The sequence below is a fragment of the Pyxicephalus adspersus genome, chromosome 1, assembly GCF_032062135.1.
Source record: "Pyxicephalus adspersus chromosome 1, UCB_Pads_2.0, whole genome shotgun sequence".
Classification (NCBI taxonomy): Eukaryota; Metazoa; Chordata; class Amphibia; order Anura; family Pyxicephalidae; genus Pyxicephalus; species Pyxicephalus adspersus.
The window spans coordinates 30480495-30494374 of NC_092858.1; the positions used below are offsets into that span (position 1 = coordinate 30480495).

At 36.1% G+C, this 13880-nt stretch overlaps 1 protein-coding gene across 1 annotated transcript in view; it reads right to left on the reverse strand.

The window, feature by feature from the left end:
- ZMYM2 (zinc finger MYM-type containing 2) overlaps positions 1-13880 on the reverse strand; it is a 48166-nt gene that overhangs the window by 12154 nt on the left and 22132 nt on the right. Inside the window, exons 6-13 of the mRNA XM_072404122.1 lie at positions 6943-7162; positions 6507-6622; positions 5227-5340; positions 3782-3932; positions 2680-2852; positions 1393-1558; positions 869-903; positions 662-785 (exon numbers count right to left, since the gene is read on the reverse strand). Coding sequence (XP_072260223.1) covers positions 662-785; positions 869-903; positions 1393-1558; positions 2680-2852; positions 3782-3932; positions 5227-5340; positions 6507-6622; positions 6943-7162 — 1099 coding nt within the window. The remainder of the gene's footprint in view (positions 1-661; positions 786-868; positions 904-1392; positions 1559-2679; positions 2853-3781; positions 3933-5226; positions 5341-6506; positions 6623-6942; positions 7163-13880) is intronic.

Sequence of the window (13880 nt, forward strand, 5' to 3'; positions counted from 1 at the left end):
GGGATCATTCACTTGGACTGTCATTAGACATACTCATGTCAAAAGCCCCACCCGATCTTTTTGTGTACAGTAATCCACAGAAATGAACAGTAATGCACAAAATTATATTGTATGTTTCCACCACCTTTACAGTGAAAAATTTAATATTGAAATAGATGCCCTAAAATTACACAAAAGCTTACATTCACATTTAAAATTGCACTTGATAATGCATTTAAATATTGAGCAACACACCCTATGCGGGTGTTAAATGGCTCTCAACTACAAAATACCTATTTGCATTCACCTCCTTAAATTAAACCTCTTTACAGTGGTCATAATAGCGTTTGAATAAAAATGCTTTAAAGTCAGCAACCAATATTTCAAGGATTAATCACCTTGTCAGCAAACTTTTTTTGCTTGCCTATAGTGGAAATGAGGTGCTCGGCTCTGGCTATGAAGGTCTCTTAAAAAGGACATATTCAACAAAAAAACCTGCATTTAGTTCACAGACTTATCAGGCAGTTTCAAATACAGGATATGATTCTCTATACGATTCAAATAACATTTAGAATGTAATTGAATCAAAGAACATGCAAACATGTCAAGTCTATGTTCCTTCCTAACATATTGTTCCCTTTAAAGCAACACAGACTAGAATATTTAAAACGGTTGGAAATACCTGTCTGGGAAGTCTTAGTCTGCATGTGTGGTTTGCAATAGGTGGCCTTTGTCATTGATAGTGGCTTGCACAAGACAGCCTTATTCTTCATGTCTTTAGGTGTTAAAGTAGAGCAATTTATACCCTGAAACAAGAAGGATAATATGAATATATACATGCACAGATAAAAAATACTATGTATTTAGTTATTTTACAAACTTCACTGACCATTGGTCTAGGCCGCGAGCCTGGAAATCCTTGATCTGTAAAGAAAAACACACTTTTAGTAAAGAATCATATGTAGATAAGTAGTTGTGTAACAGCAGCATTTACTGAGGGGAAAAATAAATAAAAAAATCCTGGTCAAATACATTTCTTGACTTTAAATCTTGTTTAGAAATTTGAAGAACTAAGGTAACTAATACAAGTTAAAAGTTTTCAGCTCTATCAAGCAATATATGTTCTTTCTTTCGGGAGTTCCTCTTATGTGCTCCTTAACTATCAGAAGACTGCAATCATTAAGGTCAAGATTTTTTTTTTTTTTAATTTTACTTGAAAATAGTTAGACTTCGGTGTTTGTTTACACAGGGGCCCATACTATTTTGTCTGCAATAAACTGAGCTTACTAAACAGATGCTTTATCAGTGGGGCAGTCAGGAGAATTCAATTCCCCCACTATACAGGTATGCCAGCGATACCGATCTAGTATGAACTGACAAAAACCCTAGATCATGAAGTACACTGTAACATACCTAAATACATGTTCTCTGGGCCTTTTTGTGTCGTCATGTTAGGCTCATTTTGCTGGAGGTAGAAACGGAGTAAGCACTGCTGGTCACAGAAGTTCTTTACTAAGCCACGCCATTGCACTTTCTCCTTCAGTGCTCCTTGAATTCTACAGCAGTCACACCTGGCTGCCTAGAGAATGCAGAAAAAAAAGGAAAAGGAATACTTTTGCATACTAAGGACACTTTGGAAATTAAATATTGGGAGGAATCATTGATCTAGCTTTATATATTTATGTATGGTAACAAAAATTACTTGAGTAGTAACAACTTCCCAAGCTTTTGGCTTTGAAGAAATGGACTTCCTTAGTTTTTAAAGCAGAGAGCCTGCTTTATACCCACAACTACTCTATCAGTAAATTTGTAAATCTGTCATCAGAATTTTTAGGGCAAAACAGATGTAATTTTTTTATTCTGAAAAATGCGTTTCCTTCCAGATCCAGAAAAACAAACAGTTAAGTCAATTGGCTTCCTCCAAAAAAGGACCTTAGACTGTATTACCCCCCTAGCGGTAATCCCAAGTGTGGCTCGGGGTGGATTTTACTTGCAAAAAGCGGTAATCCCGAGTAACATTTACCTTGCTCCGTTGTCTCCCCCGTAGTCCTTCTGGTCCCCACAGGTGCTGGGGACACGTCTTCTTCCTCTGATCTCCAGGCTCGAAGTGAAGAGCCGAGATCTACAGGGTTTCCCGTCACGTCGGTGCGGGCACCGGTTCGTGCAGGCGGAGAAGCAGGAAATTTAAATCATTTTGTATTAGATTCAATACAAAATAGCCGTATTGAGTCCAATACAAAGAAATCTTCATATTATATAAAATATATTATATATGCTACTGTTACATTTTTACCTATTTACCAGATTTTATTTTTTACATTTATTAAAAAATTTTTATTGAATTTATTAACTATTGAACATATTTTGGGGAGTTAAGCCTAAGAATTATAGCCTACAATGTAAAATAAATTTCCATGCAAAAAAATTGTAACACTTTTTGCACGTAAATTTGGACAGAATTAGACCACTAGGGGGGGTTAAAGACATGACTATGTGGCAGGGACATTAGATTGTGAGCCCCTTTGAGAGACAGTTAGTGACATGACTATGGACTGTAAAGCACTGCGTAATATGTTGGTGCTTTATAGGAACTGTGCAATAATATTAAAGATATGCATTTGTGTTCTATACATGCCTGGAGTTCATCTCTATATAACAGATTAAAATAAAGTTTACACTGTACAAAAACAGACCAATTACCTTATAATACCAATCGTGGAATTTTCTACTGCATTCCTCACTGCAGAAGTCCCGCAGCTTGCCATCAAACTCCTTAGCTGCCCCTCTCTTACACATCTGAAAGCAGTAGTTGCAGGTCACACATTTCAGCCCTAACCGTCTTGCAAAGTCCTGTTTATATAGTAGCTTACAACCTGGAAAAAATATAATACATTACAGCAAAGCAAAATGAGAAAGATGACATAAATACATCTTGAGTATACTTATGAGTATGTAATGAAGAATGCACAGGAACACACAGGATGAAGCACGTTTATATGCAAGGTAAAGTCTGGTATTCAGTCTGTTACCAACATCCATGGTCAAAATTAACATACTGAAAACCAAAAGCAGTCAACTAAAAAAAAAAAAAAAAAAACACTGCTGAAAAACAAGCGGCTTTGTTATAAATCTGTATTTCTGCCATTGCAGGCAAGAGTCAGAGAAATAAATGTCATCCCCGAGTCCTAAAACTATGATTTCAAGGGACAATTCTAGTTTGTCCCTGGAAACATAAAATCCAGCGAGCAGCAATATGCAGACAACTTAGTCTAAGGCTCTAGTGCTTAGCCCTGACATTTTATTACCTAGCTTTGATATTGGTCCGACATACCATATATCTCACTGCTGAACCAATAGGAAGGTTTGAAATGTAGGGTCAAATGCCCACATACTACATGAACTTGCTATTTGTTAACAGCAATTCCCTAGCCAGCCAGGATTTGGCATCTCCGAGGACCTCTGGGTTCTTACATTTTAACTAAATTATCATTTTAGGAACAAAATATTACCCACAGGTATTCTGCCCCCTTCTAATTAGAACTAAACTTTTTTTTTTCTTAAAAATGCAGTAAAGACAACATCATATCTCTCATCTGCATATTAAGGCTATGTACATATACAAAAGATAATTGTTTACCCAAGATGAATGATCATGATATTCTCAGGCAATAATCTAGCAAGTGTACAGTGGTCTCCCAACTACGTTAAGCAATCTGACCATGGCGGATAACTAGAAAAACCAACCTGGATGATTACTATCATTTCCTATGGTGGTTCACACTAAAAGACACGAGTAACTTACCTTCACTGCAGAAAGGCTTCCTAATTCCAGAGAATTTCATGGTGTCATGCAGAATTTTTTCCTCCTGACAGTATTCACAGTACGTAACGATGCAGTGCAGCTTCTTAAAATCATCACAGCATATAGTGCTGCAGAACTGGTACATCTTTTTCTGCAAGTAAACATTAGTTACTGTTAATACATTTTGTGTAAGGGTCACTACATAAACATCCATAAGTAATTTAAGAAACCCAAAAAGCAGACATCAAAGCCATCCAAAATAAAAAGTCACACGTAATTTACATTGATCAATAGCATGAATTGTTATTGAGGTCTGCAATGCTTTGGGAGGACTTCCCAATATTCCTCAAACTGCACATTTACAAAATGAATATCAAGAATAAAAACATATATTACAGCTGTATAGATTTTCATTGCCTTTTTTTTTAGAATTTTCTTACTTTTATGATCCGGCAAAAGTGAAGTAATCAAACTCTCAACTTACACAATTCTAGTTGATTTCTGCAACTAAAGATTTTGGTTAAAGGGCAATTTTGTATACAGGTGCTCAGTGAACATTCAAACCCTATGCACACTATTCTACCGCTGGAGCGTAATTAATATATTTCTATAAATATGAAATATATTCAGTCCTAAAGTTTTTATACATTTTCAAAAGGCAGATAATTATGCATTAGGCTGCTGGACTTACAATAGGGCCAAGTAAAATATGTGACTTCTAGAACAATTAAGCAAAATGAATTGGTTTGTTCTCATCCTGCCCACAAATTCATTTTCATATTTACATGTGGAAAACCAGATTGGCATTTCTTTGCAGTTCTCTTCATTGGCTTTCATGCCACCTCAGAATCAAATTCAAGCTCCTGTGCTTTGCCTTCAATTCCCTCCACAGTTTTTGTCCCACTTACCCTTCTGACCTGATGGAAAAATACCCCCTTAGCTGCTCTCTTTGCTCCTCCAATGACCTACTAATGACTTCATAACCTCATCACACACAGGGCTCCAAGACTTTTCTAGAGCTGCACCAACTCTCTGGAATGGTCTTCCTCGTCCTATTCGGCTTGCTTCTACTTTCTGCTCATTTAAAAAGCTCTTAAATCCCATTTTTTAAAACTTGCCAACACATCTTCTTCAGTCTCTTAAACCCTCCCTACCTCCCATCACTCTATATCCCCCCTTCACCCAAATGCAAGATTGTAAGCTCTTGTAATTGTAATTTTAATGGTGTTTGTGTCTTCCCTGGGGAGAGTTTCTCTCTATCTCTCTGCTGACCAATGTTAGTCAGTAACTGGTGGGGTGTTTATCCATTACATATAATTTTCATATAATTTACCATTCATAACTTTTTAAATCTGCTTTAGCTATAAATATTTGCTTTGACAGAAATGCACAGGCTGCAATATAGGCTTACATAACAAAAAATGCTGCATGGTAATATTATTTACCTCCCAATCCAGTGTTGCTGGCTTAGTAGAAAATATGTTTTTACAGTAATTGCATTTTAACTGAATATCACTGCTGACATGCTGGCCATTTGTAGAAGACTGAATGGTGAGAGACTGGAAGACAAGGAAAGCATTAATTAGAGATCATTTAGAACTTATTCATGCAAAACACAACAGCTGAAGCCAGAGATAGGCCGGCTCTGACATAAGCTACATATACTTCCATATAATTGCTGGCAGAGAACTATTTAGTAGGTGTACAGGGATCCCCCAAAGTTGTTCAACAATTCTTCTAAGGGAGAATGCAGTCGGGTGCCACTTGCTTGACTTCATCCCCTCCATAAAACATCCAGATCCTTCATCTGCTGGAAATGATCAGTAAAGAATTTCCAGCGACAGAAATCCAGTGTGTTTACAGGGCTTTAGGTAAACCTACTTTACAGCAGGGGAGCACTGCAGCACTGGAAGGTTCCAAGGACATAATATTCAAAGTGATATTAGCATGAATAAGGCTATATCACATGTTCACTAATTGTAGTTGGAAGGGATCTTTCAGGATGTTTTCAAACGACAAAAATGACAGAATGAGCACTGAACATACAGGGGGAGTTAGAAACCCTCTCCCATACAAAAGCATTAAAGCATGTATATTAGATCATTACAGTGCAAATACTGCAAACTTAAAAAAATAAATAAAGATCCTTTATAGAAAAAAGTAGGGGAAAAAAACATGCCGTAATGTCAATGTGTTCTCAAATGATCCCATCCTAAACATTTCATCCACAACAGCGCACTCCTCAGGTGTATTTGGGTACTACAAAATAAGAATAGTAACACATACTGTACAAGCCAGGGTTACATAAACAGTAATCAGAATCATACAGACTGCCAGTGCTAAATTCTCTGCTTGAAAATGCTGGTTCCCTTGCCGTCATACTGAAGCTGTGATGTCAATGCTTTGGAGCTGTTGACCTGGAACAAGCGTAGAGTTTTGGAATTCTGACTTATTTTCTGGCACTCATTTATAGCATGATTGTTCTGAATTTGTGACACTTTTTTGCTCCCTGTCATGCCACCTTTGTCTAGCAATCCCTGGATAGCAGCTATGAAATTTCTGTGCAAAAAATTGGGTGCGATATTGGTTTTCCCTGTGTTTCAGGACATCAGACATAATATCTGCTATGATGGCAACAAATCATAACCCCAAACACTTATATTAACAAAAAAAAAGTCTGATCTTTCCAGGAGTTCCTGGATTGTATAATAATATAAGGACATACCTGGAACTTGGCTACACATTCAGAGCTACAAAAATTGTAGAGTTTTCCATCAGGCATTGTGGCTTGGTACTGAGGTAAGGTATTCCTTTTACAAAAATGACAAATTATTCCAGGAGCTGGAAAGCGAAAAAAAAAAACAAACAAACAAAAACATAAAAAAATTACATATATACCATTTAACATTTGTTTTCTGCTGTATTTAGGTCAACTGATGTACAAGTGAATTAACCAAAGATGTAATCATTATCTACATCTATAACTACATTTTCAGGTTGTTCTTAATTTTAGCACCACAATAGACTTACTGGTAAAACCTAGTATGGAAGTGCTATTACAAAATGCAGGGAGAACCATCAATTACGCGTACCTATAGTGAAAAAGCATAACAGGTAAGGATACAATGTCCTTGTATCCTGCACAAGTGTCATACACTTACTTGGAGTGGGAAGAATAGTCTGAACTTGAGGTGGAGGAGGTGGAGGTGGTGGTGGAGGTGGTGGTGGTGGCGGCGGCTTTACAAATTTTGCCTTGTGATTGTTCATGCATGTTGTTGAACAATATGGTTCCATATGTCCATTGATTCCAATGCACTGAGTCATGTCAAAGATTCTACATTGAGCTTTGCATCCCGTGCAGCTGGTTAGCTTTCCATGTTTCTAAATACAAACAGACCAATGGGATTCATTGAAGATTAAAGAAATACTGGACTGTAAAGAAGAGTTAAGTATATGAAATGGTAATGAACCTAAACCAGAACATAATTTAGGACAGGTTATGTACAACTGTTTAGGGGAGATTTATGAAAAAAAAACTAAGCCTAAAAATTGTCAGTTAATAGCATTGATCGGTATTGCAAGATAAAAACAGCACAGCTAAGAAATAAAGCTACAGCCATGCATGTATTACAAAAAACAGAAGCAAGGAATTAAATGCACATTTCTAAACCAAGTCAGAGGAGTCTGAGTATTCTGTGGTGCTTACACCAATGACTGCCTGACTTCTGTCCATCTTACCACACATTTGCACATTCACACAACTATTTGGGCAGCTTTTACATGTGTATGAGGAAGAGATATAAATTTGAGATACCTTTGAGGGGTATGGAGGAGTACTTTGGCCTGATAATAAAAGTCGTGACTGGGTAAAGGATTTGTACAGAAAACATTTTACACAAGACACATACCATTAGGTATACTTTTAACAGTTAAAAATTGGCTGCTTAGAAACATGCATTACTGTAACAAATAGTCAGGGTTCATTTAGGTATTAAGATAAAATTACATGCACCAGGTGGGTGGAAACATCTGTATGGGACACACTGGTACATAAAATGTATTGTCAAAACTCGGGTCAAATCGTAAGAACCAGTTTAGATTCCTTTGTCTTATGTTTGAACTTAATAAATGTTTGAGATTTAATGTACAAAAAACAAATGGCAACATGGGAATGGTGAAAATCTTGTGATGGACTTGTGGTACCTTAAAGCTAGATTATTATGCTTGATGAAAATGTAAAGCTGCACAAATGACTAGCTAAAAACACAAAAGAACTGCACAGAAGTAAACTAAATTTCCAGGCAAAAAAAATATATAGATATATTTCTGTCCATAAATGCCCTGGGGTTGCTACACAACATAACCCTGCCTGGAAAGGATTTGATTTTTCCTCATTGGTCTCCTCCCCATCCTCATCCTTTGACTACATAGTGAAAAGAGAAGCAGTAGACTGGTGAAGTCATCTGCACTTATTCCTCCTGTATGCATTATCCTTGAACAGCAGTACACCTGACTGGCTTATTTTGCCATTACTCCTAGTTTGAGCTAAATAAGGGATTGCATAAAGCATATAGCAGTTGATATTCAGGTACTTGATGGCCTTTATAAATACATTCAATATATTATTACTGATCTTCATTAATTTGCATTCATATCTACTTGAAGTTCAGCTTTAAAGAACATTTTCCAAGGACAGAACTACATAGGCTACTACTGCTAAAATTCCTCTAAACTGTGAGTAACTCAACTTGTCATGCTGGTTCAATGACCTCAAAAGTTGGGTAGATTACCCAGAAAAAGTGTGCAGATCAGGTGTTTTGTCTTTACTTGCCAACTTTGACATTAGCCATTTTCAATGGCTATGGCTGTATGAATAAATTCCCATGTCTGAGAGGAAGTTTATTCTTGGCATATGCTAAAGTTATACACAGGGTTGCTTATGTGCAGCTCAGTGTACATTGCAGAGAAGATCTGAACAAGCAGTATGTGTGTGTGCACATTTCTGCATGTAAGCTTATTACCATATAGAATGATTTTAATAAAGGTACAATTTCCTGTGCATCTCTACAATGCGTTCATTTAAGTGTCAGCTTTCAGAAATATGTAAATGTGATCGGCATGGTAAATAAAGTTCTTTTATATATATAACAAATGCGTGTGTTGCCATATTTGTTGAATATGTGTAAAGGCTGTAATACCTGCTAAAAAGGGGGGGGGGGGGTCTAAATTAAAATGGATTATTTTAGATAAATAATATATTTTAATTTTTATTCTGTTTTAAAGCCCAATCTAACCAGGTATTCTGCAGGACTCCAATAAAAAGAAAATGATACCACAAAGCTCACATATGTATTTAAAAATTCAGAATGCCAATATTTCACTGAATTATCAAGTACCATGACTACTATTTATTTATTAGTTTTTTTTATTTCTCTTTGTATTTCTATATTCATGTCACTATATTTCAAGTTTCTAATAAAACAGGTACTTAACAATTACTATGTTACAGCACAATGAAGAACAATTAGGCTAGTGCTGAACTTTTGATGCTTTGCAAACACAGGTTCGTGTATATACTATGCAATAATTGTTTATTTGGAAACCAGGGAAAAAAGTAAAAATGTAATTTAGATATTTGAGTAATTTATCTCATTTATAATTAGGGTCAGTTGATACTCCATCCACCTCTGATTCTTAATCACTTAATTTACTTGGCACTCTTACTGCGATGACTTGTTATGCTGTATAACTGCCACTAGGTGTCGTGATTTTACCAAATATATAAATGTGAACTAAAATAAACTACATCAACACTTTTTAAACAAAGTAAAATATTTAATGAAACAAGTTAACAATAAAATATACAATTCTAGAATTTGTCTGCTAACAGCAGAGATGTGTGCAGCAAATAACCAACCCAACCACCCATACAAATCAGAAACAAAGAATCGGTGATACTAGATTACAAACAAAAAACATTACAAATGTATTAAGTAAATTCAGTGCAAATAGCTATTTTAAAAAGGCAACCATGTAATCCCTGAAAAGTAGGTTTATTTTATCTTCTTTTTAAAAAAATCCTGTATTAGAAAATATTGTTGAGCTGACAGCTGTGCTGACCCGCTTCATTACTTTCACATGGAATAAATAAACCTACAGCTTTAGACTTTTCACCGATGTGTCCCCCATCTGCATACTTATTCCAGGTCATGAATGTAACAAAGATGGGTAAATGTAACAGCCAGTTTTTTAAGGACAGTCACCAAGTTTACTGCAAAAGCTATAAATGAGCAGTTAATGTCAGTCAACCCAACTAATATTTCGGATACGAAATAATTCTTATCACTGTTGTCTTCTGCTACCTTTGAGATGCTGATGCCAATCTGTCAGGCTAACTACAACAGCTCTGTCCTTAGTACAAGGGTTTTAAATTATTTTCTACTGGGATAACAGGAAAGTGCATTTATCCTAGAAAGATTAACTTTCTAATTGGGTTCATTTGGGAATGTTAAATATATTATTTAAATTGGTTTGGTATAATAATAGCTGAATGTGCACACCAATATATTATATATATAGCATCGAGAAGAGGACTGAGTGAGTGACAAAGCTAGGAACATTACTGAAGTCCCTGAGGTAAATAAGTAATCAATGGAACTCCATTTACAAAAGCTCATAAATAATAGTTTTGTATGGACTGAACAAGGAGAAAGAGCTTACCAAAGCCCATGAACCATGCTAATGCCATAAAACCAAAATATTACATATAGAAAAATTTATATTTATATTTAATAAGTTAACCTATTTTTCTCCTGTCTTTTAGTAGCTGCTGAAACAATATTAATAAACATGTGAAACCTAATAAGAAGTAATTAAACACTATGGGCTCTATTTAAAAAGCAGGGAATCAGACATCCCCTGGTGAATAATCTTCCTTATCTATGTATTTTAATAGAAGTAATTGATTCTCCACCAGGAAATATCAGATTCCCTGCTTTATAAATAAATCCCTCCCTATGTGATATATACAGGTAATTTCTCAACAGTGCATTGTTGCTGCAAATACATTTTCCACCTAACATAGGGAAGATGTTACACAGATTTTATTTTTTGTACCTATTTTTCTGTCAGGGGGTGGGGTTTAGTTTTACCACCCATCTGGATTGCAAGAAATTTATCAAGCGTTCGGAGCTACTTATATTTTTTATATTCAGCCCTTTAGCAAAACTAGCTGCATTATTTTTTTTTCTTTGCTTTCACTTGGTAATCCTGCAAATAAACCTTTTCCCTGTTCCTCAGTTGCTATACTCACTACACAGTATCTATAGTAGGGTCCCCTAACCTGGATGCCTCCCTCACTTTACACCAGGATAGGATTAGTAGTTTATAAAAGAAAAACAATTTTGTTTGCAGTTGAGCTTACAATAGGTAATAAGGACACTGAATTTCTGAAAGAATTACTTACTATACTTGCTAAAGTTCTTAGCCTGAAAAAAATAAACTAATGCAGCAACCACATCTTAGGACTGGTATGGTGCAATACATTTAAATATCCTTTAAAACATAAATTTAAGGTTTTTAAGATGCAGTGTTCTCTCAGCTACTTTAAGCTGGGTGTACCACCTGGCTGTCATCAGGCTTTGTGTGATGTGGAGATGTCAGTGAGTTATACCCAATGTACACTATTCTTGTGGTATATTATTTGCCTCTTGCATGCCCACTTTCTGACTACAACTTTCCCCCACCCATCTTTGGGGAAAACAGATGTATAGGTGATATGGGCATATTGTTGCCTACTTTAGTGCTCCCAAACCAGCAAAGCTTTTGCTGCTCTGAGAAGTACACCACTTATTTATCAGCTTCATCCATAGACTTGTGGGACTAACATGTACAAGCTGTCTTTATGCCTCAGCAGGGATCACCATGGGACATGTAAGGAGTACATTAGGAAAACAGAGGTTTATAGTTTACTTCTCTCTCCATTTTACATCAAATGTTTTATCCCCTCCTGAGATATAGAAGACTATCATGACGTACCAAATGCAGGCACCACTACTAAGTGTGGATTCCACATATTTTTTTTAAGAATAGCTTTAAAATATAAAAATTATATATTAGTCCTAAACATATTAAATTTTAAATAAGAATACACATAGCAGAACATATCCTGAATAGGAAATATCTTAACACTAACAAATGTAGAGTACAATTAAAAATGTATCATACTTTATGAAGTAACTAGCATATCATTTTAAACAAAACAGTACACATTGTAATTATGTTAAACTGGCCAAAGTGCTTGCTACAGAACATAAACCCATCAGGCTTGATGATTCCCAATTCCAATTGCCCCATCAAGATGGCAGCTATGAGGCGTGTATCAATATGCCCATAACCAACACTTTAAAGAACTGGGCAACTATCCATTAACTTTAGTGAACTGACTGGCTGACACCATGGAGAGTGCAGAACCCTGGAGGGGTCACTGTTAAAGAAACTCTGTTAATGCAGCAAAATGGTGGTGATAAAAAAAAAGGTTTCAATTTTTCAGGCCTCTGAGGGTATATAAAAGAATCCCCACAATTGATATATTTAAAATAACTATATTAAAACATTTATTTGAATGATGGTTAGGGGTGTGTGAAGCATTCAACTTTACCAAAAGTCGCACCTCAATGCTTTAAAGATTGGAGCAACCCTAAGTCCTGTGTAATAGGTGCTAGGTACACATCTCTTTTAAAAATAGATGGATCCAAATCAAGGGGTCTGCAAGTTTAACACGTGCATACTCTCTAACAGGTAATGAGTGGAGGCACTGGCTTTAGCACCTATTACTTCTGAGGCTTTCTATAGAAGCAGTCCTACTGTATTAAAGGGGATGCAGCAAGATCAGCATTTTTATTTTCAAGAGGACGCCTGTTCAGGTGAGATCAGATGACAGGAAATGGCAGCTGTCCTATCCACGCTGGAAAGAACAAAGAAGACTGGGTGGTGTGTGGGACCTAATGAAATCAGTACGTTTATTGTTTTTAATGAAAGTTCCACTTTAATATGAACATTCATAAATGGTCCAACTCCACCGCTACATAGAAATAACACACACAAACAAGTTACTGCTTCTGAAAAGAGCTGTGTAAACGTATAGCTGGAACCTTACAAATTTCTAGTATATAAAGAGTCAAATTTATACATCACGAACATAGATAGAGAAGGTAAAGCACAGGAAAAATTTCCCTTCACAAGGTTCAAATTTTGATCCTTGGAGCTACAGGAAGATCCTAAAATCCTGTACGCCTATAAAGAAAATCCTTTCATGAGAAAATATATTGGAAAGCCAGCCACCTTTTCCGATTTCTATGTAACAAAATGAAAAAGGCACATTTCTAGTAAGAGTATCACTAAATGTGTTCTGAAGGGCTATGTAAACAAAGTATTAAAAAATATTTCCTAAATAAACTGAATTTTTCAGGAGGGCCCAACATATATATTTTAATAACGTGGGTCACTTCCTGCTGGGTCAATACAACATGAGCCGTTCAGAGAGGAAATAAAAACTGTGCCAGTCTAAGGAAAGAATGAGAGATCATTAAAAAATGTTATGTATCAGCACGCTCCAGTATCAAATTACTGGATGTCTGACCACATTGGCTTTATGGTCCTATATTGTTTAATATATTTTTGGAATGAGCATGCAACTTTTTTCTGCATGTACACAGAACTCTCAGAGGAGACTAGCTTTAGCATGGTAAACAGTCTGGTGGCCTGAAAATGTTCAGTAATAAATGAAAAAAACAAAAATAAACACGATAACATGGTGCTCCTGTCATCTGAAAGCAATTGAATTGTGTGAGCACATATAAGGTGATGCTATGAGGATACATGTTTAAAATCAGCTCTTACAGTGCAAAGCCAGTGTATCTACTAGAGATGTAAAATTAAGTAGGTAAGGTAATCAGTTACCGTATTTTTCGGACCATTAGACGCTCCGGACTATAGGACGCACCAGGTTTTCCGCACGGGAAAACAAGAAAAAAAAAAAATTCATTTGATTTCCCCTGAGATCCAGCGTGCGGCACTTGTGCCCGCCCATGAAGGCGGC